This window comes from Columba livia, chromosome 3, assembly GCF_036013475.1.
Source record: "Columba livia isolate bColLiv1 breed racing homer chromosome 3, bColLiv1.pat.W.v2, whole genome shotgun sequence".
NCBI lineage: Eukaryota > Metazoa > Chordata > Aves > Columbiformes > Columbidae > Columba > Columba livia.
The window spans coordinates 99846330-99873347 of NC_088604.1; the positions used below are offsets into that span (position 1 = coordinate 99846330).

Here is a 27018-nt window from a genome sequence, read left to right on the forward strand (position 1 = left end):
GGACAAGAGGAAATGGCCTGAAGTTGTGCCAGGGGAGATTTAGATTGAATATTAGGAAAAAATTCTTCACAGAAAGGGTCGTCAGGCACTGGAACAGGCTGCCCAGGGAAGTTCTGGAGTCATCATCCCTGGAGGTGTTTAAAAGGCATTTAGACAAGGTTCTTAGGGACATGGTTTAGTGCCAGAGTTAGGTTATGGTTGGACTCAATGATCCCAAGCGCCTCTTCCAACTGAAATGATTCTATTATTCTATTTATTGTCTTATTTCTATCGCTTGTTCAATGAAAATGAAACCCAGCAAGAAGCCGCCGGTTTGCAGAGGGGTTTACGCGCCTCCTCCTGCCCGCGGCCCGCCCCGGAAGCCGCCGCCACAGCCCGCCTGCCCGGAGCCTTCGGAGGCGGAACGCATGTTCGCGGCGCGGGGTCCGGGCCGGGCGGCGGTACTGGCTGGACTCGGGAAGATGGCGGCCGCCGTGGCGGGCCCACGTGGACGCGGGTTTGCGGCGGGCGAGGAGGCGGACAGCGGTAACGGACGCGGGAGCGGGAGGGGTTTGGGTCCCTCTCAGCTCGGACGGGCTTCTGAGGCTTCCCCGGGCCCCGCCGTGGGGCCGCGTCCTGCCCCGGCGGCTGCTCCTCTCTGCCCCATCCGGGCCCGCCGGTGGGCTCGACCCTCGGTTCCTCCCCTCTGGAGCCTGCTCCGAGGGTTGGAGCCTCTTGGTGGGGGCAGTGGGAGCTACAGCCCCGGCCTAGCCGCTGCTGCCCTTTCCCGGGGGAGGGGAGGCAGCGGGGCCCCGCGGGGCCCGGGGTTCGCCCGCTCCTGCCCGCCGGCCCTGTGCCCCCTCTGCGCGGCCGCTTTTGGGTTTTCTGGTTCTGTGTGCTTAGCCCGCGGGGTGCCGGCAGCAGCTCGTTCATTTCCCGGGCCCACCGAAAGAACTTTGCCTGCCGAGTGTCTCTGGGATGCCCGTGTCCTGGGGGGAGGGACGACTGGGCTGAGCTGGATGAGCTCTGGGGTGCGGTGGGCCGTCGGTCTGTCTGTGTCTGTATGAGACGGGGATCTGCTTCCTTCTCCGAAGGAAACCCTTGCGATAGTCCAGTGGCAGTAATCCACCAGAAGCACAGAGTGTAAACACTGCGTGAGCACACATTCCATCCTTTATATGTAATTATAATCACAGCATGTCCTGAGTTGGAAGGGACCCGCAAGGATCATCGAGTCCAGCTCCTGTCCCTGCATGTGACAACCCCACAGTTCACACCATGTGTCTGAGGGTGTTGTCCAGTCTCTTCTTGAACACTGTCAGGCTTGGGGCCGTGACACCTCCCTGGGGAGCCTGTTCCAGTGTCCACCACCCTCTGGGTGAAGAACCTTTTCCTAATGTCCAGCCTGAACCTCCCCTGGCACATCTTCCTGCCATTCCCTCGTATTCTGTTGTTGGTTGCCAGAGAGAAGAGATCAGCGCCTACACTTCCACTCCATTCATTTTTGCCTCTTCTTGTGTTGAGTGGTCGCTTTTTATATCATGTAGTTGGGTGGTTTTTTTGTTGGTTTGTTTGTTTTTTCTTTATTCTGGGAGGAATCAGGGCTGTGGCCATTTGGAGTGATAGCTCACAGTCGCTCTGTTTGGTTGGAGGGTTAAAACGGAACCCAGGGACCTGGTGTGGGAGCTTCCTTCAGAGCTCACTTCTGAATGTTGGTTTTAACTGTATGTGTCTACACCTAGATCACCGAGCAAGTTCAGAAGAATGAAGTATGGAGATGCATATGTATATTTCACACACACAATTAGGACTTTTTATATTGCATCTATGCTAGGCTTAAATCTTTGCAATTAAGAATAGAGCCCCACGTCCTACTTTGATAGGGTTAATCTGGTTTAAAGTACTTTGAAATATCATTGCTTTGTTTCATGTTGCTGACAGAGCTTCTGATGTATTAAATCTTGTTTATCTTTTTGTAATTGTTGAAAGCAAAATGTTCTTGGATGGCTCTGGCATTATCCTCCCATTTTAGTAGCAGATATAGTATGTAAAGAAGACTAATACATGCGTTTGAATTTTCCTTTTTATAAATCTGATCTGGTTTTTATGGCTGCTGGTGGAAGTTGGTCCTAAGCAGTGCATGGAATCCAGGTTTAGACTTTTGGTAGTTGTTTTGTATGTATAAAAAGTCACAAGTAGGGGTTTAATTACTTGTTTAAATACTATATAGTATATATAGTATTTACTATATAGTAAATATAGTATAAATATACTATATATATATACTATATATAGTATAAATATAAAATACATAGTATAGTATATGCTATATATTTTAGCACAGACAAGGCTTAGGGGTGAAAACTTGACAAATTGTTTCACATGTAGGAACCAGGATGTGGTGATGCAACTACTTCTTTATAGTAAATGGTTTGATTTTTTTCTTTTTTATTTGGAAATCAGGATGCGGAGATGTAGTGATATTATAAAAAGGTTGCCTTTAGTAGTTTCTGAAAGTGTTGAACATGTTTGCCATTGCCAAATTTCCAATATATACTAAGGACTGTTGGAAAAAACTCCCATAATTTATCCTGTGTGGAGCATGACACAACACTGTGTTCACCTTGACGGCAATAAAAGTCATACTGATATAGATAATGAGCAAGTATTCAGTAAATATTTCTCTTGCACATATCTGATGTAAATGTATAATTTTGCTTCTTTCCGTGATGATAACTGAACGCTTTCTGAGCCTCTAAACATGCCTGGGTGGTAGAGGCTATGTTTTAGGTTGGTTAATGCCACTGGTTTGCTGCTATGCTGGGGGTTTTTTGCTGGTTCAAAAGACACATGGAGAAAGCAGAGTAACGAGTTAGCCTGGCAACAGAATGCATGTTTATGCTTGTTAAGTAATTAATAAGAAATATCATTAACAATTGTCTACTTGGTTTTATGGAAAACAGACCTTGTGAAGCAGTCCTGATTTCATTCTCTTAATGATTTGGTTGTGAAAGGTGGTTCATGAGATACAGTAGCGCTTACAAAGTAAAGCGCTTGGCACAGTGGTACTTAGCATCGTGATTTCAAAATATACTTTTTAAAGTAGTGTGGGACTGGTAGATGGATGAAAGCCAGTCAGCTGGTATCTCAGAGTTGGTGGGGAACTGTCCCCTTGCTGGTGGAACTCTGGGGGTGTCAGAAACCAGTGTCCTTCTTTCCAGCACTTGATTTGCAGCCTTGGAAGTCACATATAACATAATATATTTAAAACTTTTGGGTGACGCAAGTGTTAGTGGAATGTTAGTTAATAGCAACGGGACACTTGTAAGCTCTGCTCTTGATTATGTGATAAAGTAGGTCCACTGAAATAACCACTCATATTTTAGCACACCCTAAACTTGCCAACTGTTTCATTCTGGTTAATCACCTGCACTGTTCAAGACTTTAGACTTTATTTTTGCTATTTGACCCACTGAGCAGACTAATGAGGGAAGTGGTAGATTCTTCATGTGTTTGATTTGCAGTGTAGTTGGCTGTTCTCTCCTGTCTTGCTGTTGCTTGATTCCAGACTTCAGTATTTTAACTTTAATTCCTTCTTTTTGTTTGTTTGTTTGTTTGTTTTTGTTTTGTTTTGAAGAGGGCATAGGGTAAGAAAAATTGAATTTGGGAGTGTTTTATTTGTGTGGCAAGAATTTGAGCAGTTACTTGTACCAGAAAAGCTCAGTGCCTCTGGTTTCTTTTGAGCTATGTGACAACTGTCTTGATTTTTTTAATTTGCAAAGCAGTCTTTCCTCTGTGTTCATTCTACTTAGGTAATCATCTTTTTGCTGGTGTTATTTTCATTGGGCAGATTTTGCTCTCATGTGAGAAATACCCTGTACCTTAAATTTAATCCATGTGTCTGTTTGCATTTCAACACTAGATGTCACTGTTGCAGTTTGTATGTAAGTATGTACTCACATACATATATGCATACGTATGTGTGTCCCTGCATTTATAAATCATAATTTTGAACTAGAAAATATATTTTTTCCCAAAACTTGCTCCTCTTAAACATCAAAATATTCTTTAGTAATAGATTTCCAAGGCTACCTTTTCCCTTTTACCCAACATTTTAAATCACTTTAAATTTTCACTGAACTCTGAAAACATTTACAGATGAAGCAAATTAAATTAAACTAGTGATGGGTTCTTACTAGAAACAGAACTCCTGATACTTTTCTGATACTTTCTTTTTTTTTTGTTCTCCTTTTTTTACCCCTAGATTCTGAGTTAAGCTCAGGACTCCCAGAAGACAGCTACTCTTCAGGAGGTGAAGCCCTGGATGGTGATGACGAAGATGAAACGGCAGCCCTTGGCAATGTGGTTGAAGAGGCAACAAATTCCAAAGCTGGCCCAAGTGCGGGCTGGGCAGATGCCATGGCTAAAGTGCTCAACAAAAAGATTCCACAAAATAAGTCCACTATCTTGGCCAAGAATAAAAAACTGGAGAAGGAGAGAGAAAAGGAAAAACAAGAAAGGCTGGAGAAGAGGATGAAGGTGAGAAAAAGAAGCAGTATTTCATTGTACAGTCAAATTCAGACGGGGATACATGCAAGATCCATTTAGCAGGGAGGTGGGAGAGTGATCTGAGACTGTCTCAGTTTTGGAATCTCTTATCCACAGTGATCTGTAGTAGCTTCAAATTTTATACTTTCAAGGCAGTCATGTTGTAAGGCTTTTTTTTTTCTGGGCCATAAGGCAGGTTGATCTTTGGCAGCAGGATTGTTCCAGTCTCTCAGCTTAAGGTGTTTTTGTTATTGAGAGGGTGAAAGCAGCTGCTTTACGCTTAGTTTTCTGATTGCTGTTGTTAATTTGGGGTATAACTCACTTTGTCAGCGTTACAAGTTGAAATAGTTGTCTCTTATTGAAAGTGAGAAAGAGAACAAAACTGCTTTCATTTAAATTCGGCTGTGACTTCCAAAATCAAAATCCTCTACGTTGAGATTGCAGTAATCATTGATATGGTTGTGAATCCTGCTAAGTGTTTTCTATTATAGTGTCCATGCCCTAAATTGCTTCTGGTTCTTAAACTGTTATGAAGAAGACAAAACTATGTTGGCAATTAGGTCAGTTGTTTGTGTGTCTGTAGTGGAACCTTTAATTCCAGTCTGTGACTGATTTCCCTTCAAGCTAAAAATACATTAATAATTCTAATGTCTCATCTTACCAGTTCTGTTTCAATGAGGTAACCACGTTATCCACCTGACAGTCTGGGACACGCTGTCATTAGGCCATGGCCTGCCTTTGGGATACAGAACTTCTGTATGGCATCTGCTCACTTGTGGTTGTCCCAAATGGCCATTCTCATCCAGTAAATATGTGGGAGTACTGCAAAGCAGAGGTGGGCATCAAGTCCCAAAACTCACTTGTTTACCCGTAGAAAAACTTGAGAGCAGCCTGCCTTCTATTAATTTTTTGCTGACAGAAGCTAGAATAGGGCAGTTCTTTTGATCAAAGGCCAAAGTGTGGTCGTAAACTCATGAATTCGTAGTAGTCTGCCTAGCATTATGAGTATTCTGAAATTCCATGCAAGACTTCTTGCGTAAAATAGATTTAATACAACATCACCAGGCCTAGAACACTGTCAAATTGTTAAAAGGGGAAAAAAAACCAACTTCACTACCTTACTTCTGAAGCAGGGACTGGGGAAATACAGTGTTCTCTTACTGTAGCAGAAATAAAGCTGGTGGTGATGTGGCCCCTGGTAATGGGAAAGTGGGTTAGTTTGGTTTTGAAAGAGAGCACCTCAAAAAAAATAAGACAAAAATCAGAATTCTCCAGTGGGCACTTGGTGCTCTTCCTGGTGTCTGAGTGCTGCCTATCATAGTCTTTGCCATGCGTCACTGTCCGTCACAAAACTGTACTGTGATTACTTCAGCAGTGGAAGTCAAATTCCCAAGGTTCAAAATACAACACGCGTGTCTTGATAGGCACAGGTTTTTATTATGTATAAATTTCAGCTTATGAAGTCTTGGAGTTACAACTGTCTTTGAATAATTTCCTTGTCCATAGCTGCTGTTGTGAAAGCATTTGAGTTTTTCTGGACTCCTTTTGCTTGTCTTGAGCCAGAGGCATCACTCTGATGCGAGTCTTTTTTACTTTTTGTTACAGAAAACAAGTGACAGACTGAGATTTTAACTGTGGCCCCTGGTGTGCCAGTGCAAGAGACTTGCCTCAGACCTGTTGTCTAGCCCCATATGGAAGCTCCCCTTACCCTCAAACCAAACTGAGCTTTGTTGATTTATCTTTTTTTTTTTCCTTCTACTACATACTCTGTCAGAGTATGCTGCGTTCTCAACTGTTTCATTTTGTTTCACATAACAATATTTATAATGCAGCTCGATAAAAAGCGGGAGTGGGAAATGATGTGCCGAGTGAAGCCAGATGTTGTCAAAGACCGAAACATAGAAAGAAATCTTCAGAGAATTGCCACAAGGTAAGAGGTTTTTCTGAATGCTTTCCTTAAATAAATGTATATCAAAAAGAGGAAGAAAAGGCCTGCACAGGTAATCTGTTTCCAATCAGATTGAACTCTTCAGAAGGGGCTAGCAGCAGCTGAGTGATTTATGTACAAGTCTGCATTGTACAGTATCAAGTTCAGCAAAGGATTTCAGAAGCTTTATGAAAGAGTAAAAATTTAGATGGGAATGTAATGTTTGCTTAACAGAAGTGCTTTGTTGGATCCCCTCATTTTGTTAATTTAATGCTTTAAAAAATGCAGAACAGTTGTTTCTACTACTCTGTTCCTGCTCTGCAGAGGATTCACCAGATCCACAGCTGTTAAGTTCAGTTGCCTGTTCTGCGTTGCAGTAGTTTGGTGTCACAGAACTGGTTGAACACCTTGGAGTTTGGTCTGCATCGGGCTCCTTACTCATTCCTCTGCCTTGTCCCCCTGTTTCTGCTGCTCTTAAGATCTTGCCTGAGGAATTTAATAACTGATTGTAGGATGAGTAACGTGCTTTCTGGGGATGAAAAATGCTCTTGCACTGGTCTCAGTGCCATGTTACCATGCTTATTTCAGGGTCTGAGTAGTTATTTGTGGATTTCTTTGTTACTGGTTCCTAGCAATAAGTGTGAAGGAAGAGTGAAAATCGGAAGTGTCTTATGTTGTAGTAAATATTACTTCTTAACTGGATTGAGGTTCTGAGTTTTGGGGAGCTAGAAACCATCCAGCATCCGCACTGCTTAGTTGCTTTGGTAGAGGGTTCATTTCTGTGAAGGGAACTTGTGTTAAAAATGTTTTTGTTTTGTTTTGTTTTTTTTTCCCAGAGGTGTTGTACAATTGTTTAATGCTGTCAGGACACACCAAAAGAAAGTTGATGAGAAGGTGAAGAAAGCTGGGAGCTCTGACAGGCAGCGTGCGAAACTGCTGTCATCTGTTTCAAAGAAAGATTTCATCAGTGTTTTAAGAAACATGGAGGGTGCTAAAGGAAGCAAGAATTCTGCTGGAAAGGCCACAAAAAGTAAACAGGTAGGCTTCATCTGGGAGGAAGAAATGCATACAAGATACCTTCTCAGTATAATCACTGTCTGTTAACGTGCCTGTTTTTCAGAACAGCTGTCATCCAAGTGTCTGGGCTATTTTGAGGATACTTAAAAAGGGAGCAAAAAGCTCTTAGCCTGTTTTCCCCAACTTTTGAGTATCAGGGTACAAAACACTGGAAGCTCTTCTGATTAGACATCAAGCCTTTTGTACAAATAACTTGTTTTAGCTGTATGCTTAAGAAAATAATACGAAAAATGTGATTTTTATCTTGGATTTTGCACCAACTGTGGAACAAAGTGCTAGATTTTAGTGGGTTGTAACATTTGGAATTTGGCCAATAATAGTTATCAGCTCTTTAAAATTGTTCAAGGCATGGGTGGTCTGTGTCTTACATGGTGTATTAGGCTGTACAACTTGTGTGTACCCACAGTTTTGGGTAGTTCAGACTCACTTGCTCTGGATGATTATGGTATCTGGAACTGAAGGGCTTTGCCCTACAGATGAATATTGAAACAGAAAGAAACTGCATCATATTAAACATTATATGTAGGCTTTTCTTTCCTTAATTCTGAGTGTGTTAGGGAGATAAGGCTTTATGGCTGTTGCCATGTTTTGGAAAGAAGTATTTTAACACATTCCCATTTTTCCAAATGTGCTCAAGAAAGACACAATGAGGTTGGACTCGTCCAACTCTTTACCAGTTCTTCCAACTCACCAAGTAGCTCAGGGTAGAAAACAAGTTACTCAGATGTACTCTTTCTCGTATTTCAGAAGCTGCACGTTTTGAAGCTTATTTGTGTTCAGGTTTGAACTTTGTGCTTGGTAGTGGGTGGAATACTTCTCTTGGCCCAGGCTCACAGCAGTTAACTAAATGCTTTTTTGCGCCAGGAAGAAATACTTTAATCAGTTGGGAGACAACAGTTTGTCATATGTTTTTTGTTTGTGTGCACTTGGGAAGCATGCTGAAACACTGCCTGGCATGAAAAGCTCATACAATTTTCATGCAAGTGTAATGTTAAAGTATTTTTTAAATTCTTTGGATAATGAGAACAATTTAGCTTGGTGCTGACACTTTATTTCTTCTTAAATAATTCCAGCTTGCTTGTTTGGGTGGGGGTGTGAGTGTGTGGTGGTTTTGTTTTGTTTTTTTTGTCCCCTGGAATAGCAGAAGAATATTGTAGTGATAGCAGTGCTAACATCTATTGTAGTAGGCATTGAATCAACAGCTGAGCAAAAACTACGACCTTTTTTCTTTGTGTCGGATTGTAGTAGGGCAATTTTCTAATTACTAGTTAGAAGACATAGATTGCAAGTATTTCTATACAATTAAAAACGTCTTATTTTGGCAGCATCAGTAACAACATATTTCCATTTAAGTGTTGTGGAGATGCTTTAGATGCTGGCTGGTTAGTGTTGGTTTTGAATATTGATATAGGTGCTGCTTTCACATTGCTTTTGAACAAAAACTTCAGATTTTGGAGTTTTTCATTATATAAGGATATACTTGTAGGTTTTTTTGTTTGGGGAGTGGGATTTCGTCATTTGTTTAACAGCCATGTCTGCCTGGGTAGACCACCCCTCCTCTCCCTCCGTTGTTGCATTTGGTTCAGTGACTCTCCATTCAGTTCTGAACCAAACTCTTTAACAAAAACTGCTTTTCAAGCTGTTTTTAATCTGCCTTATTTTCTCTTGAGAACATACTTACCCATTTAGCAGGCTCCCATCCTCGTAGTTGTTGATTCTTGAGGTTGAGGCCAAAATTTGATCTTCAGTCTTGTCAGAATTACACAGACATTTAGCCACTGAACAATACTGCAGGCCTCCACTGTCGTATTTCTGCTTCTTGGTCTTTGAGGGTTTTTCAGAGGGATGAGGCTTTTGAGTGGTGAATTCCTTGCAGCAGGAATTTGGCAGATTGTTTGTGCCATCTGAAAGTGTTTGTTTTGTGTTTGTTTGTTTGTTTTGTAGCAGCCTACTTTGTTTTTAGCAATTGAGAGAATGGTGTGTATTTCATTTTTTAAAAAGAGGGGGGAAATACATTTGTTTATGTCAACAAAAACAATGGAAGAGGTGCCAATCCCAAACTCCAGGCACTCTGCCATCAATTAAAATGCAGTCCGGAACAATAAAAACATTACCCCACCCACATAAAACAAGCAGTCAGCAAGAAAAATAGGAGAATAAAGTTTTCCCAGTGAAAGCAAACCTTTTTTTGACTCAAGCTTTGCGCTGTGAAAGGAGACTTGAATATTATTTGTGAGAATGGGCAAATGATTTTTCTTACTCTGCAGTGGTTTTTGAATGCAAAATTTGCTGCCGTATTTTTGAAAGTTTGGCTGCTTCCAAATGTAACCTTTGTTGAAGAAACCCCTTATAAAGCTCTGTGGTGACTATTTAGTCAGGTATATGTATGTGTGAGAAAAAGAAACTGAATGCTCTGCAAGGGCCCATCTGTGGGATTTCACAGTAGCACAACCCCTTTAAAGATTTGTTCTCTATTTCCAGCAGCTTCATGCATTGCTGGGACAGGTCACCTGTGCCCTGTGAAAACTTCATTTACAGTCTTGTATCCCTATAGCCATTGGCCTGAATATTACTTGGTGTGCAGTCACTCAGCGTTGCTATGAAGGGAAGACTGTCAGACTGTGAAAATTTTCCTGTGCCATGTGAAACCATAACCCTTCATCGGGTTTTGTGTGTCCAGATGGGAGTAATTACTTTTCTGAGCTGGAGCCAAAACCTTTGCCTTTCATATCATTAGCTGTTTATCAAGGTATTTCTTAATCCTCGCTGAGCCAGCTGACTTGTGTAATATTTTTCCCTGTTTTTTTCCAAGGTAATGTACCTGATGCTTGCCTCTGGGTAAGATCATCTTGTTTCCCTCCCTTCGCCATCTTATCGGAAAGTCTTGCAATGTGGGAAAAAAATGTAATAATTTTATTTAAAACCAAAATCACACTCGTTGTTTGGGTAGGGTTTTTTAAAGTTTTCAGGTGTTTTTTTTGGGGAACCATTTATTGAGAGATATGAAAACTTTCAATCTTGTTCAACACAATTATTATAGAGCAGGTTTTTGTTTCAGTATGTGTTGGTTGTAGCTTGCTGCTTCCCACCTGGAAGTTAATATAAGAAACATTATTAAACTGCAGGTTGAAAAAGGTACACAGCAGAGATGCTGTCTTTCCAGCCCTAGAGGCTGAAGTAATCTTTGTATCTATAGAACAAATACAGAAGTAGGTAGTGGCAGTAAATGATTTCCTGTAGGAATTCCTTGTTTTCTTTAGGTCCTTAACAAATTTCTAGGTCCTTCTAGGATTGTGGGTTAGGGAACTGCCTTTGCTTCCAGGGTTGGGTGAATTTTCTGGCCTCTTAGAGTTGCACAGACCTGTTGGCTGACGTAGTGAATTGCATGAAATCTTGAAATCTTAATTGTAAGAAAATGAAGAAATTCAGCACTAACATTCCCAGAGAAGCCTTGACTCTTCTCCCTTGCTGAATGTTGGTTACAACAGGGTTGTTCAGCACCAGAAGCACTAGTCTTGACTTTTTACTTGGCATTTGTGCTGTTACTCATAAAGTATTACTGAGTGGTAAAACATTTTCTAGAGATATATAAACAACTAGCATGAAAGTTGCAAATATTCTTTGCAACAAGCATAACCTGCACTCATCAACATTTAATTTTGAATCAGGCCTGTGTAGCATAGTTTTCTGAATCACTTGTGTTTGCTTCAACTTGTAAGTTTTCTTAGACCAGATCCATTGCAGAACATTTCAGTGGTGGAAGTGAGAGCAGAATTGCGTGGTTTACTTTCAATAATCATGGACCACATTATGCCAGATAAGTTTTCTGTAATCTGTGCTGACTACATGACTTGGAGGTACAATTTGCTTCCTGTGTTGTGATGGCATCTGGAAAAAATTGGTGTATTGGTCTCAAAATAGTACCTATTCTAAAATAATTTATTGATGGGAAGGAAGATGAGAGGAGAAGAATACAAATGTTGTTTCATATTGGCTATTGCTCACATGGGACTTGAAATAAAATACTTTTCCAGAAAAGTTCCTTCTGCCTGAAGTGTGTTTTATAAATGCTCCTAGTGCTTGGTAAGTAATTTGTAAACAAAGTCATTAGAGTCAGGTTTGCTATAGATTTTTTTTTCTTTTCTTCATTAGACTTTTAATAGTCATAAATATTTTAATTTTAAGCAGTAGTTTGAAGATTGTTGAAGAGCAGGAGGAGTATTGTACTTTTGACTCTGCTGTTCTTGCCGGGATCCTGGAAGTTTCACGGGAGCCTTCATTTTTCAAGTTCGATGGGGATATAAATGTGCTTTCCAGCTTACAAGTTAGATCTGTTTAAAACTTGTGAGGGTGACTGACGCCTTTTTCTTGCAGCTGTGTAGGTACTGGCCTTTGGAGTGGTGTTCTGCTTTTTCCCACAGTTTCCACAGTGCAGAAGTGGGGGAAGGGGGGAAAAATATTTTCATCCATATACCTGTTTGGGAGGACAGTAGTCTGAACAATTGCTTCAACCAGCTGTAGAAAATAGTTTATTTCTGAAGTATGGATGAAGACATAGATGACTTCTAGAAATTTGGTAAGGTGTATAAACACCTCTTGTAATCTTAAAAGAAAACTTTTTTCTTAGGTGATAATGACATTGCAGAGTAGCAGAAGTTTATTACAACAGCTGTTGTATGCTGGTTTTACAGAACTAATTGAAGGAGTAACCAGGCGTGCATGTATTCCAGCAGATTTGAGGGGGCAGCCAAGTATTAATTTAGTTCAGCTGCAGCCAAAGTAGATGTGTTCTCCCAATTTTAATAAATGTCTTTCCATCACATGCAAATAAACTTTTAATTTGGATTCCTTTATAAATTGTGCATTTGAATCTGTTTTTCCCATATGTATCTGCATTCTCTTGAAGGTCACCTCGGATATGTTTGGAGCTGATGCTTTTAATATATTTTTTTGGTTTTGTAGTAAAAGGTTGCTGACTACGTAATTGTATGATGTATCCTAATTTTTATCCTTAGGGATAAATACAGTGCAGCCTGCCACCAGTTTGCTATGTCCTAATTTCCCTATGTTCTTTAAGGTAAAGGGTCATTGTGCAATACTAAAAGTTGTTTGATGGTGACGGTAACATTTGTACTTTATATATAGGAAGATGTATTGACTTACCCAGTTTGGGTCATCAGCAGCACTAGGTCTTTAAGATGTACAAGCTCAGTTCACTATCTGTTGCCATAGCTGGCAACACACATCTGTTAACATGCAAATGTCAGTCTTTGTCAATATTTCAATGTATATTTGATTGATAAATGTCAAGAACTTGACTCTGAGTTCGACTTCAGATAAAAGGATTAAGAGCCATGTGGTGCCTCTATTTACTTCACTAGGTTCACCCATTTTCCTGTGTTTTTATCCTCAGATTTGTCTTTCTGCTGTCTTTTTCAGATCCTTATTCAGAGGAAAAGTTTGTGATTTTGCACCCTGTTTCCATCAATTTTTGTTGTTGTTGTTTTTCGTAGTATCCTCTTCATGTTTTGTGTTCCTGACAAGGTTCTTTCCCCTGCACTGGAGGGCGCGCAGGCCGGTGTCCTGGGGCCTAATGCGAGAACAGCCCTGACAGGTGACAGAAAGACCAGTTCCCTCTTTGTCATCATGAGTCACACAGAGTCTGGTTTAATGCTGTCTTCTAAGACGCAGATCGTGCGTGATGAGTGGGGACAGATATTTTAAGAGAATTTGGATACTAAATGCCTGTTGTCTCTACTGAGGTGATGACCTCAGGTTTGGGGGAGGGCAGTCCTCCAGGTGTTGTAACTTGACCAGATCCAGGAAGATGCTAATGGAGATAGTAAAAGACACATTCCCTTCTCCAAAATGCACCCTTGACTGCTTTTAAGTCCAGAAAAAAGAAGGACGAAGCAAGGTTTTAATGGATGCCTGTAGGAAATGTCTCTTCCTTAGAGCTGTAGACAAAATGCTTTTAAGTTCATCTTTCTGTGGAAAGGGATGAAGTAATTTTAGTTGAAACATAGCAAAAGTTTTCAGCATGGAGCAGTTGAAGTTTGGCAAATTTTGTAAGTGGATATGAACAGGGACTTGTGATTGAAATGTCAGGTAATATTAAGACAGCTCCATCTGTCATATTTGGGACTTATTTGTCTTGCCATTTGATTATTAGTGCACAGGATACTACAGTGGTGTTCTCCTTTCCCAGAAGACGTTGCAAGGCTTTTTTTTTTCCCCAGTAGAACTAGGTTGAAAACAACCACATTTGAAATCTTGTGTTATACATCTTCTTTTGATCTTCCCGTAAGTATGCAAAGCACAAAAAGTCAAATCCTAATACACTTTTATCTGGTACATTGAGTTGGAAGCCTTATAAAAGCAGCTCTCTACTTTTGGCTTTGTCTCCAGTTTTGGCTCTGTTTGTGACTCTTATAGGCAGGGCAATGTACTTACAGAAAGATATATCTAAACATTTCATGAAGTTTCATAAAAAAATATTTTCTGGAAGTAAGAAAGATTGGTTGGAGCTTGTCTATCTGAACCAGTTTGTTTCCCTCATCTAAGCATTTTCCATTGGAAATTATCTTGAAAAGTGATTCACTTACTTTGAAGTTTTATTAAGGTATAAAATACTCTGATTTCCAGTGTGTTGAACTAGAAGGTGTGTATTACAAATGACCTCTGTGGGCACCTACTCATCTGTTTATCTTGGTAGACTTCAAACGGCTTCCAGCTTCCAATGGTTAAAGGGTTGCTGGATTCAGGTTTTTTTAATATGTGAAAGTATGGCCAGTTTTTAATGAGTGTTTCTGAAATTTACTGAAAGTTTAGAAAATATACTTCTTGGTTTTTGGTGGGTTTTTTTTTTTGTTGTTTTTTTCTAAGTGTGCTATTATTACAAATGATACTAAAGCTGCCTTCTTGGGAATGTCAGACCTCTTTTGGGTTTGTTGCTGAACCCTGGACAGTGTTCTGCATGTGGTCTGTGTCATTTCTTCTCCATCTGCAGGCGTTGGGGAAAACCCATACGGAAATGTAGAAGGAGATGGAAGGGTCAGAAGGGTAGCCAGATGGCTAAGAAAAGGGATTGGGATCGCAGGCAGTTTATGTATTCCCTCTTCAGGTTTAAACTGCTTTTAGAAGGCAGCACAGGAATGCTGAGGGGTATGGTCTGTTCCTTAATGAGTTTGCCACTCAGCCACAACAGTGTGAGGGAAATTACAGGAATATAAAATCAGAGAGACTTGGATTTGCAAACATTTAGGATATGTTGCAAAAACCATTTAAGTAAAAGCAGGGGCAACAAGGGTAGGGAAGTTTAGCCAGACAAGCTGCTTACTAGTCATAAAAATTTCACTATTTCATATTCCGTAATAAAAATACACAAAAGCTAGTTCTTTGTGAGTTTTTTTTTCTCCCTCTCCTGCCTTGCAGATTTTTGGATCCGTGTATTTGTTTCAGAACTCAAATGTAAGTGGAAATCCTGAGTCAGGAAGAGGAGGCTTTTTATTAACCCCACTTCTTCCTCATCAGCTACTCTGTGAGATGATTTCTTAAGTGCTGGAAGTGAAGGACTTGGGCATTACTGTAGCCTTCGTTGTTTGAGACGACCTTTTGGGACTCGCTCATTTAGGCCTCTTGCTGAATCATAATGAAAAACAGTGGATGATTTAAGCATCATTTGTAGGAAATAATCTGAGTCACATTCAGATTATTCAAAAATCTGCAAGCTGCTAATGTATTCTAAAGAGGATCAAAAAATACTCCAGGCAGCTGTGTGCCTGCATGTTCCCTTACTGTGCCAACAGGCAAGCTTTTGTAAAAGCCTGCAGAAAATTGTAGGTACCCAGCTGAGATAATGCATCAGTGTCTTGCATAAATGGGTGACATCTGAGAGAAATCTGTTGTGACTTGAAAATGTTTGTCTAAAGTAGACTGTTGAAAGATGTTAGTATTTGACTTTTGAGGGATAGCACATTGAAGGCCTTAGTCTTGAACGGACATTTTTTACAAGGCATGTTACTTTAGCTACATATTTACCAGGTAAGACTTGATGGTTCAGGAACTGTGCAGCTAAGAAGGATGTTGTGGATCTCAGTAATATTTAGGCTGATCCTTTTAACTCCATCATGTCTTCATTACTGCAGCAAATACACTTTAAGAAATGCAGGATTGGCTGCTGCATAGAAGCAGTTTTTCATCACTGATGGGAAGCTGCACGGCATTTCTTTCAGGGTTGAAATGCAGAGTATCTGGAAAAGTTCTTTTGTTCTTTATTTTGAATCCCATCCATACGGAAAAATTCTTGGTTCATTATTTTCCTTTTAGGAATATTGATGGAAGCTGGTAAGGAGTCCATGTAAGTTTAATCTTGGTAATTAACTAATACTAGCTGATTTGTTGTAGTACAAAATGAACAATATTTGGCAGACTGTCATTACCTGGGGCTCAGGATTAGCTAGCATGAAAAGCTGTTCTTTCTGATAGACAACACTGTCTATTTCCAAGTCAGAATTAAGATTCTTAATGAACCACTGCAGCTACCTTAAACCCTACCTGGCTTATGAACAAAGAGCTCGTGATTCAACTACTCTGAATACCAGAACTTACTGTACAAATTTTTGACTGATGAACAATGGAAGTATAACGTATCTTGCTTTAAATACGAAAGTCTTGATCGTATGTTCTTTTTAATCACAATACTCCTTGGGTCTTTATGTCAAGAGTTAATTGATCTAGGTGCTGTGCAGTCTTTGCTCTAAGGATCCAGTCGTTCAAGTAGGTGAAACACGAAAGCTGCGTGGAGACTTACAGATGGAGAAAGGGTGGGAGTAACAGGTGAATACTGAGATAGTAGTGGCCAGTATGGTAGGCAGAAATTTCACTGTCAGTCGTATAACTGCTGATAGGCATTGCAGGTGTGAAGGTAAAAGCATATAGATGAGGGTAATGAAGCAGCTTTGGTTTTAGAGGAGGAAAACCCAAAGATGTCTAAAAATGAGCAGCGATGGCATATTGAAAAAGTATACTGTCTGGAAATTTTCTGTTCTGATGTGTTCATGATGACCTACTACAGGGAATGTCTTATTTCTCTCTAGGTATCTTTTCTGTAGTAATTTGCTGTCTACTTTGAGATAAATTTTATGTAGTTCCTACTAAACAAGCTTACTTGGGTACTTTTTTCCTTTGTTGATGGAGTGGCAATGTCAGTATCCTGACAGTTGTAAGGAGAGTAATGTAATTACTTGATATCCAGGACACTGTTGTTTTGCTGGGCATTTTGCAGAACACGAGTTAAAAATTACAATAATTTATTCCATGAGCAACAGTTTATAGTTGTGTTGTAACTTAATTAGAGGATTATGTTTTATTAGGTGAGGCTTATTTTCAGGTGAGTTTTATTTGATGGGTTTTTATTTTCTCTGAGTAGCTCCTGTGTCTAATATGCCCGTGCTGTTCATCATCTCATTAAGATGTGTAAAGAAACTCTCAATGCCAGACGTCTTGCAGCAGCATGTGGTGAAACTCCTTGTGCAGCGGAAGGATTTCCGAGACTGCTACTCTCAGAGCTGGAGCACAGCACAGGCTGGGGAGTTCGAGAGCATCCTGCATGCCGAAAAGCCCTGTGGTACACTTGAATTCTTGAAATATTTTTGCTTTCTCTGACAGAAATATTTATTTATGAGGTTTCAGATGAACTAAGGCTGAGGAAATCTGTTTTCTCATAAGCTCTTTCTGTGATTCTTCTTTACAACTGAGCGTTTAATAACAGAATCACAGAATAGTTTGAGTTGGAAGGGACCTCTGGAGATGTTCTAGTCCAATCCACCTGCTAAAGCAGGTTCACCAAGAGCAGATCGCACAGAAATGTGTCCAGGCAGGTTTTGAGTACCTGCAGAGAAGGAGACTCCACAGCCTCTCTGGACAGCCTGTTCCAGTGCTCTGGTACTCTCAAAGTAGTTTTTCCTTGTGTTTAGGTGGAACCTTCTGTGCTTCAGTCTGTGCCCATTGCCCCTCATCCTGTCATTGCGCACCACTGAAAGGAGTCTGGTCCCATCCTCTTGACAACCACCCTTGAGATATTTATAAACATTGATGAGATCCCCTCTGAGCCTTCTCTTTTCCAGGCTGAACAGACCCAGCTTTCCATCTCTCCTCATACGAAGATGCTCCAAGCCCCTCATCATCTTTGTAGCTCTCCACTGGACTCCCGCCCAATGTTAATGATTTTTCTTCTTTGCTTAAGTCCAGAAGATTGCTTGTTTTTAGAATTTCTGTAATTCAGTTCTGACCCTGCTAAGATTGGGGCATGTTTAAGCCTCTGCGTGCCAACCTAAAGCATTCCTTCTCTTTCACACATCCCCTGTTGTAGTAAACCCTAGAGGAGGATGTGAGGATGGGGAGGCTCCTCATGCAGGTCATTAAGCTCTGGGTGGTCTCCTGGCTGTGCTTAAAGGGAAAATCAGTATTTGTTGTGCTTGTGGTAGTAATTCCAGGGTGTTACTTGCAGAGAAGTTTGAAGAGAAACAGCAGGTTTCAAAACACACTGTAAAAAAATTTCATTCTTAGATTTATTTACTGGAAATGCCAGTGCAGATGCTGTTGTGCACAAGAGACCTTGTGGTCTGAGTAAATCTCTTGTGCCATTGCTTATATCTGCAGAATAGTGTCATTTCAAGTAAAGCCAGGCAATTTAGTTCAGTCACTTTAATTTCTTGTTCAGAGGGAGGATGCAAATGGATATTGAATTACTCTTGCCTAAGGAATCATGCAGACTTATGCTGCAGGAGAACAGGTTTCTGCTGTGCAGCTCACATGTTCTGAAAGCTCAAAAATGCTTCCCAGAGTCAACGTGAGTTGCTATGAGACTTCAGCTCAGACATTCAAGATGGTAGCGGTACAGGGTATATTCTTAGTTTCCAGATCTGTGGTTTTTGTGTGTTTGGGATCGAGTGTACATAGGAACCTTTCTTATAGTAATTCAAATTCATGTTGCAAGCAGCACTGATGATTCAACTGAAGTATCATTTTTCTATTAAAAATCATTACATTTTGCTTTCTGCTTATATTACTGCTGTAGTTTTATTTAATTCTTCCCAGCCTAGAGGAAACTGGATATTCCTGAAAAAATTTAGGAGAAATGATTGTGCTGATGTTCCTTGTTTTCCATGTCCTCTCGTCTCTTACAAGTGTTTTCTGGTTGTTGTTGTTGTTGGGGTTTTTTTGTTTTGTTTGATTTGTGGAGTTGTGTGTGTGTGTGGTTTTGTATTTTAATGGAGATTTAGCATACCCCAGCGTATGCCTATGCTGGGGTTTTTTGAGCTAGGTTGAAACGGACTTGCTTGGGGCTGGGGAACAGAATAGCAGCAGTCATTTGGAGCAAGATGCAGGCTGGCAGGGACGGTAATTGTCAGATGTGTGCAAGAATGTGTTTTGGCAGTTACACTTTTCAACTCCTTCCTTGTGACAAAAGCGTTCCTGTATTTCAAGGTCTTAGATATTTGTATTGAGCAATAGGGAGGAACCTGGGGAGGCAGTTCAAATTAATTGGACATGTTCGAATTGTTTTCTTGGGGCTTAAAGTTGTTGCTTGAGAGATATTTATGTTAGAAATTCCTTCCCTGACAGGTACAAATAAACTTTTACTGTGTGTGATGGTAAAGAGAGATGCCTCTGCAAGCTCTGGCGTTTCATCATGTACATGGGGCGAAGGTGTGTGAGCCCAGTGTCCTGATTGTAATTCCTAGTTCCGAACAATGTTTGTTTGTTAATACCCCGCAGTTACTGTCTCCTGGACACAGGCTGTTGGGGAATCTCTACAGTGATGTAGGTGTATTTGCTGTTTGGCAAATGCAGAAATGGGTATGTTCAAGTGACACACGCTGGTGGAAAGTGGAGTGAAATGTGGTCTTTGATCTGTGAGGTCTGATTTCAAGACATATCTTTTAATGCCATTACTTACCAATAAGCATTATGGGACTTCGGTCTGCTTACACATGCTCTGGCAAACTTTCCTGCTCTGGTTTTAGGATGTTGCTGTGCCAGTAGAATAACAGATGAAAATGACAACGTCCTGGGACTTAGACTGAACTTAACTCCCTTAAGCTTTCAAAGGAAGTAGACTTTGAGCTAAGGCACTGGTTTGCAGGCTGAAGCAGCTGTGTGCAGTGACAAGTGTCCTTGCTGCTGCTGCTTCTGACAACACCAGAAGAGGGAGAGAGGATCCGTCTCGCACCTGAGTGGCAGCGCAGTCTGCCACAACTCCAGCATTGAGTTTGGCAGGTCTCAGCTGAAGATACTTACAGTAATGTCATTCTTAAGAATGAATTAAGTAGCTCCAAATTTTTGCAGTAGTAAAGAAATTAACCAAAACCGGGAGATTTCTAACATGATTGTATAGCTGCTGCTGCTGATGCCATGGAGCTTTCATAGACCAGTTCCTTCAAAAGCATTCAAAAGGTAATCCCAGCCTGGATCCCGGAAGGAACAGCTGTTTGTTCTAGGTGACAGACAAAAGCTGTGGGTGGTGGGTGGTTTTATTAGGATTTGCATAAGAATTTTGGTTTCACTCTTTGCCTTACAGAGGGATCCACTTTATGTAGCATTACCCATTAATGTTTATATAGCCTGTTTTGGTTTTGTTGGGGATGTTCAAAAGGAACTTCAGTGTTGTAATGAAACATGGGAGATGAGGATGAACAGCTGACTGGAAGTTCAGAAGAGGTTGTATAGAATGAAAGCTGGTTTATTTTCCATGTGCCAAGAATCAGTTTTGGTTTACTTAGATGAAACCAGATTATGGCATTGAAAACCCAAGTGTATTAACATTCTTCCATAAAGCAAGTCGGGAAGTGATAAAGTTGAACTAATTGTTAATTATACAAATAGTCTTGCTGCATATTTTTTTAAGACTCTAGGAATGTTTTGTGATACAATAGATTTGGGTAGTTTTTATTCTGAGGGGAAAATAGAGCAGTAAAAAAGAGTTAGGAATGAAGATACTAACCATGGGGTTTTCTTCACTTGGGAGCATGCTTAAAATTGATTAGATATTTGCTTTCAAGAGTTTAATCTTCGTCTGAGGCATAGACATGCTACCTCTGTCTTTCTCCTTAGGGCTTGTTGTAAAACTCCATTCAAACCTTTGTGGTGCCTTACATAGCGGGTAATGCTATGGAGGATCAGCATCCCTCTTTTGTTGAGGTCCTGCTTTTGTCCTGTTGTTCACTTGACATAACCAGAAAGAAGGGCTAGTGGTTGCTGAATAGTAGCTTGTGATGAGTTTGAGCGTTGGGCTTTTCAGACCCTGAGCCTTTCACTGTCATTGCTGACAATAATCTACTGCTTCTATGCTGTTTCACCACGCCCCTGTTCCCCCCCCCAAAAAATCCCCATTCCACATGTCGGGGGGGAGGGGGGAATGGAATCTTTGGTTTTATTATTACTGAAAAAAATAAGACAAATGGATTGTTTTGTAAGGAAGATGGAACTTTGCTGTTTAGGTGTTTCAAATTTGACTCTCTGGCACATTCAAACAGTGATTTATAGAAGATTTCAGATTAAAAAAGAAAAAGCTTGGTGACTTTTGTAATCTTTTTAACCTTTCTCTACTCTGCAAAGGTAAACATAAAACAACTGAAACGCAATTAAAGAGGTGGGGGGGTGGGGGAAGCTGCCATCTCCTTGCATCTCAGAACAGAGTAGAGTACTGATGTTTGCAGTAATACAGATAACACCCATGGGAACATCTTAAGGTCTGCTGAGGGATTTACCTTATCTGTAACTCTGAATTCCAGGTAATTGAGTGGTGAGAGTAGCCTTTCAAAAAGAACTATGGGAAAAGTCACATTCAGCATTTCTTCTTTGATTACCTATTAAAAATATATCTCTTGTTTAGCAGACTTTTTGCACTCAAGTAACTTCTGTTGGTGTGATACGAAGTGTTAGATTTACAGGGATGGACCTGCATTCTCTGTTCCTCATTTCTCCTGCCTTTAAGTTCTTTATGCTGCTCTCTCCCAGAGATTGCATGGACGTCATCTTAAATATGCCATGGTTCTACATCTCGCATATTCCTAGATGCATGACAAATAAGAGGCATGAACAAATGTCTACAGCAATAATACATTTACTATGGGGTTTTGCATCTAGTAGGCAAATCTGCATGTGCAGAGGGTGCTGGAACAGGTGACCCCCATCCTCTGTACGGTGCCAGGAGGTGGTAGTTACTTAAACTGGGCTGAATCAGCTGAGGTCTGTCCTTTTGAGCAGGGGAGTGGGAAAAGCACACCTGAGATGCTTGTAGGTTCAAAGACCTTGCAAAAGTAAATTACTGTTTTCATTGCCCCCAGTTCCATTTTGGTAAGGCAACTTTTTGCTTTCCTGCTGGACACTGAGCCACGTTGTTCCTCGGAAGTATTTTGCTGCTAAGGCTTAAACTACTGAAATCCTTTGTCAGCACATTGAACAGTTTTTAGCATTTTCCTTCAGGAAGAATGTAGGAATATCTTCAAGCTGTTCTTTAATACTATTGCCACAGGATGGGGCTGTTGCACTGCTCAAATACAATCTGTCACTTAGAAGAACTGCAACAAAGCGCTCTTTTCAGTGCTAACAACCTAAAACTACACTCCTGTCATTTTTCTTTATTATTCACCAGTCTGCTGAGCGTGGCCTCAGTTTATCCACTTTCAAGAGGTAGGAAATTTAGAGTAAGGTGTTGTTGGCTTGCTGAGTGTAGGTCAACTTTGTTTCTTTTAGAGGCAGCTTTGCACCATATGAGAAGCCCAGGTAGTGAGGTAATAATTCACATAAAGGGGATTTGGTTCAAGTATCGCAGAATATGTTAAATATTAAATTTGAGGGTTTTTAAGCCTTTATTAAATCCATATTTGTGTTTCAGAAATGTGCCAAGAAGTGTTCTAATGAAGCAGCACCTGGGGGTTAATAAATGATATCATGAATCCATTCTGATTGCCAAGAAAGATTTTAATAAAGGAAGCCATGCCCACAGTTGAATGTTTCATCCACGAGGAATAAATGTTGTTTCCATATTCCTTTTATTGGTTGGTTAAATCAAGTTTACGTATTAGCATGAAGCCACATATGATTGTCCTGCATGTTTGTGTGTACCATCAGCACAAAGAGCTAGCCCCCAGTAGGCCTGCCAGTGCAAACTGTAAGAGTGTGAGAGGTGTTATTTTGATTTCATGAAGAGTTTCCATCTTTTATGGCCTTTCACATTCAGCTCATCTCCCTCTGTTCCCTTTTCTCCTCCCCTCAAACATTCAGGGTGAAGTGAAGTCTGAAGAGGGGCCAGAATGGAATATACTGCGTGATGACTTCATGATGGGAGCATCTATGAAAGACTGGGACAAGGAAAGCGATGGAGAGGGCAATGCTGACCAAGGAGGTGGTCTGAAACAAGAAGATGAGAGTGACTGAATGAAACTGAAAACCACTCAAGATAATGTTTTATCTTCTTAACTTTGTTTGGATAAAAAGTCAGCATTCTGTGAATGTACAACACTTGGAGGATTTTTTTTTTTTTAAAAAAAGACTTGCACAACTTCGGAGTGTTTTCTCCTCCATGTCAAACTTTTGTTTAATATAGCTTCACTTGCTATACTGAAATCCTGAAATATTTTCCAAAACATGTATAATTTTCAACATATTTCCAAAACATTTTGTACAGTCAAAATAGTGGCACCTGCCCAATGAAAGAAAGATTTTGCCAAGGTCATTAAAAGTTTATACATTAGTCATGGCAATTGATGTATTTAGTGTGCCTGCATTTCCAAATCGGTGATGCACTTTGAAAAGTTGTTAGCAATTCGCAACAGAAATGGCTTACAATAAACACAGAAATGCCGTCACCTTGTAAAGTTATCGGACTCCTATAGAGTCTTTACTACTTTGGCCAGAAAAGGTTTTGTACATAATAAAAAGAAGTAACCATTAATGTGATAGTTCTGGTCTTGGAGCAGTAGTTTGATTGGAGACAACTCTGGAAACATAACTGTAAAAAGAGAGACGTGACCCTACTGGTTGGCTTTTGTATTTATTTTTATATATATACATATGTATGTTTTTTTTCCATTGCAAGTTTGAGGTCGACTAAGCTAAGAGACTGGTAAGAGAGAAAAGGACAGTTGTTGGTATTGTTTTTGTTGGAGGAGAGAGGGTTTTCTAGCAATACCACATAAAATTGTATTCAGTGTTGCTTCATTTGCAGTACTGGTGTTCTGGCCTTTTTCAGTAAGGTGCTGGTTTAGTCAGCTATAAAGCTAATTCCTCAGCTCTGTAAAGGGTCAAACAAAAGCCCTTCCTCTTAGGTGTGTATTGTAACAGTACCACATTTTGGAAGACATCTGTCAGCATAACAATTTGGCTCTGTTTAAGCTACAGCAGTTTCTCCTAATTAATGTTTGATTGCAAAGGTGCAGAAGCCAACATGCATAATACCAATATATGTATTCTGTATAAGCATATGCATACAGAAGGAGGGGTGTTGTGATTATGTTGTTCTAATTGGGAGTCTGGGGTTGAATTGTGCTGCCTCCGCTGTTCCAGGCTGGCTGATGCTGTGTTGTTTGTTTAACTTTGTTATCGCATTTCCCCATTTTTGCTATGTGAAGAAAATGCTTTGGGGCCTATTAATTGGCACTTAAATGACATAGGATGATTGTCTGTTTCTACAGATGTCTTATGTACAAACCTTTCTTTGTGCCTGCTTATATGCAAGATATGATTAGGAGCAACTTTTAAATTTGCAGTCTTTGGCATAGGAATGTGTGGTAGGACAGTGGATTTAGATTTTCCTGATGAAGATGTTGAGGAGAGGATTGGGATTGACCTTTGTGTATGCTGCAGGATAAAAAAATGTACATACAAAATGGCAGAGAAACCCATCCTAACAACCGGCAATGGCTCTGTTATCCCCAGCCTATTCATCTGGTATATATTGTAGCATAACTCTTTGAGGAGAACTCAAAGCTAACAGCAGAAATGTTTAGATTTTCAAGCTGTTTTGAGTGTTAAACATATTAGATATCTGAGGAGACATTAGTTTGTGGCCTGATATTTATTATCATAAATGAAGGCGTACACCCAAAATACCAAGTGGCAAAACCACAGAAGTTTGACATATGGTTATCCCGGCTTCTGAAGGTTAGACATCTGTATAGCTGTTCAGCAAGAGTTGGCATCTCATTAGTGCAATACACACGTATACTACAATGAGTTTTGAGTCTATAAAGCAGCATACTAGTCTAATTTGACATTTTTTTTCTACAGGGTTCAGTTACTTTGTGTGGAAAATTACATCAGCACCCTTAAATCTACAGTTGTTCTCTTGTTTGATTTCACCAGTGTCTGTATGAGATCAAACTTTTGGAAAATAATCTAGTTTTTCTAAGGAACGACAACATCCTGAGGTGATTATTCAAAATTTCAAAATACTTTCAGAATACTTCTGGAATACTTGGATGTTTATGAGTTTTATTTGTGCATTTTTGAAGTAATGTTTTGATTAAAGGACTGGTGTCACTTGTGTATTTAAGAAAACCATGGAACATATTGATAATGTTAAAAATACCTTGAGCTTCTATTTAATTTAGAGCACATAGCAGTACTTTTTGCCTATAGGTGGAGAGCGTATCTTGCCTGTTAAGAAGCATAATACTCAGATTTTTATGTATATTAGATAGTTATTTTCATTTTGATACTGTACCTTGCCTTTGCCGTGTCCTTTGGTTGTGTCGTATGCAGAGAAACTCCTTGAATAACTTAAGCTGGTAACTACCTCCAAAAGAGAAAGAAGCTCAAGACTCTTATGGCACATGGGAGTGGTATATTTTAATTTTGGGCATTTGGCAGATGGTTTATTTCACAAGTTTTGTTTTAATTGACCAGCAGTTCAAAAGAAGAGCTAAACCCTGTTTGGCCCAGATGCCTCCCAGTCTCCTCTCAGCTGTAGGATGGGCTGCCCTCCCTCCTTGCCTCCCTCCCCGTCTTTTCAGTCCTGTTCTTCCTTTTCAGTAGTTACCAAGAACAACCTTCAGCAGCTTTTCCCAGCCCTCAGAGCACTCGATCTGCTTTGCCTGCTCCCATGAATATCTCCGCTCAAGCAAAGCTCTGCTGCTGCCCTTCATTCCAGAGAGCATGAATCATCTCAACTTTGTGTATTTCTGTACCTATCTATATAAAGCCAATAAGGATGGGGTGGTTCCAGTTTTGTTAGGCTTCAGGCCAACTCCAGAGTATGTGGAGTTTAATATTCTATGGATTGCATGCAAAGCAACAAAGTTTTGTTTAATAAGAGAAGGCACAGGGTCAACTCTTCCCCATGTCTCTTATCCTCTGGTCTAATTTCTCTTCACATTAATTATGCTAACTTTTTTTCAGCAAGGAAAGCATGAAAAAATAAATAACATCTTCTCCCTGCTTTCCTTCAGCCTGCTGTTAAGGAAATACTTTGGGAGTGGTGCTGGAATATCCTTGTTGTGCCTGATGCCACTGCACCACAGAATCACAGAACATTAGGGATTGGAAGAGACCTCAAAAGATCATCCAGTCCAATCCTCCTGCCGGAGCAGGAACACCCAGATGAGGTTACACAGGAAGGCGTCCAGGCAGGTTTTGAATGTCTCCAGAGTAGGAGACTCCACAACCCCCCTGGGCAGCCTGTTCCAGTGCTCTGGCACCCTCACTGTGAAGAAGTTTCTTCTCAAATTTAAGTGGAACCTCTTGTGTTCCAGTTTGTACCCATTACCCCTTGTCCTACCATTGGTTGTCACTGAGAAGAGCCTGGCTCCATCCTCATGCATCTTCCCTTCTAAAAGATGGAGGGAGGAGCTCCCACTCCCACAGCTGCGAGGCAGGTTCTCCTGGGTTCACACCTCGAGCACAACAAAAGAGCCGGAAGCTGCTCCCTGGGGCCCTGCAGCTTCCTGGTGGAGATAGGGCTTGTGTGTGTGTGTTTTGTTTTAAAGAGAGAAGTGAGTTGTTTGGAGGCCATAAAAGTGTTTTGACTATCTGATGCTTCCAGAAGAAGGTGGTCTGTAAAGCCGCATCTGTTCAGAGCTGGCTCAGTAGCTGTCTCCAGGGAGGAAGGCAGAAGTCATCTGGCACGCAATGCTCTGTACAACTTAAAATGACAAACTCCTCGTTCTTACGAAATGAGTCCTGGCACAGTTAGTATCCACACAGAGCAATCATCAATGTTGTGCACTTCCAGCCCCTGCAAATTGCTCAATGATTTCTTCGAGACTTGCTGAGGTAAGGAGTAAGAGGGCCAGGAGAAGGCTTGACGTAGTGAATACTCTTAGGATCTTGTTAAATAGATAGTGTTCCATAAGATCCTAACGGTAATAAGACATTAAAATTAGGCTCTAGGACCTCAGTGGCAAACATGGGAGAACAGAGAAGTTCTTGGTTAACAGATGGCAGAAGTCTGACGAGTTCATTTATGTTATTCTAAAGCAGTA

The 27018-nt window shown here is 40.6% G+C and overlaps 1 protein-coding gene across 1 annotated transcript; it reads left to right on the plus strand.

The window, feature by feature from the left end:
• Nucleotides 1-272: 272 nt before the first annotated feature.
• On the plus strand, nt 273-25096 carry RRP15 (ribosomal RNA processing 15 homolog). Its single transcript, XM_065058492.1, has 5 exons — nt 273-525; nt 4244-4518; nt 6360-6457; nt 7291-7492; nt 22823-25096. Exons 1-5 carry the CDS (start codon nt 282-284, stop codon nt 22973-22975), a joined length of 972 nt encoding a protein of 323 aa, XP_064914564.1. The 5' UTR covers nt 273-281; the 3' UTR covers nt 22976-25096.
• The last annotated feature ends 1922 nt before the right edge of the window (nt 25097-27018 follow it).

Coding starts and splice junctions, on each gene's coding strand:
- RRP15 (XM_065058492.1), top strand. CDS start 282: ATGAAAATGAAACCCAGCAAGAAGCCGCCGGTTTGCAGAGGGGTTTAC. Junction 4,519..6,359: donor GGCTGGAGAAGAGGATGAAG/GTGAGAAAAAGA, acceptor TTTATAATGCAG/CTCGATAAAAAGCGGGAGTG. Junction 7,493..22,822: donor AGGCCACAAAAAGTAAACAG/GTAGGCTTCATC, acceptor TCAAACATTCAG/GGTGAAGTGAAGTCTGAAGA.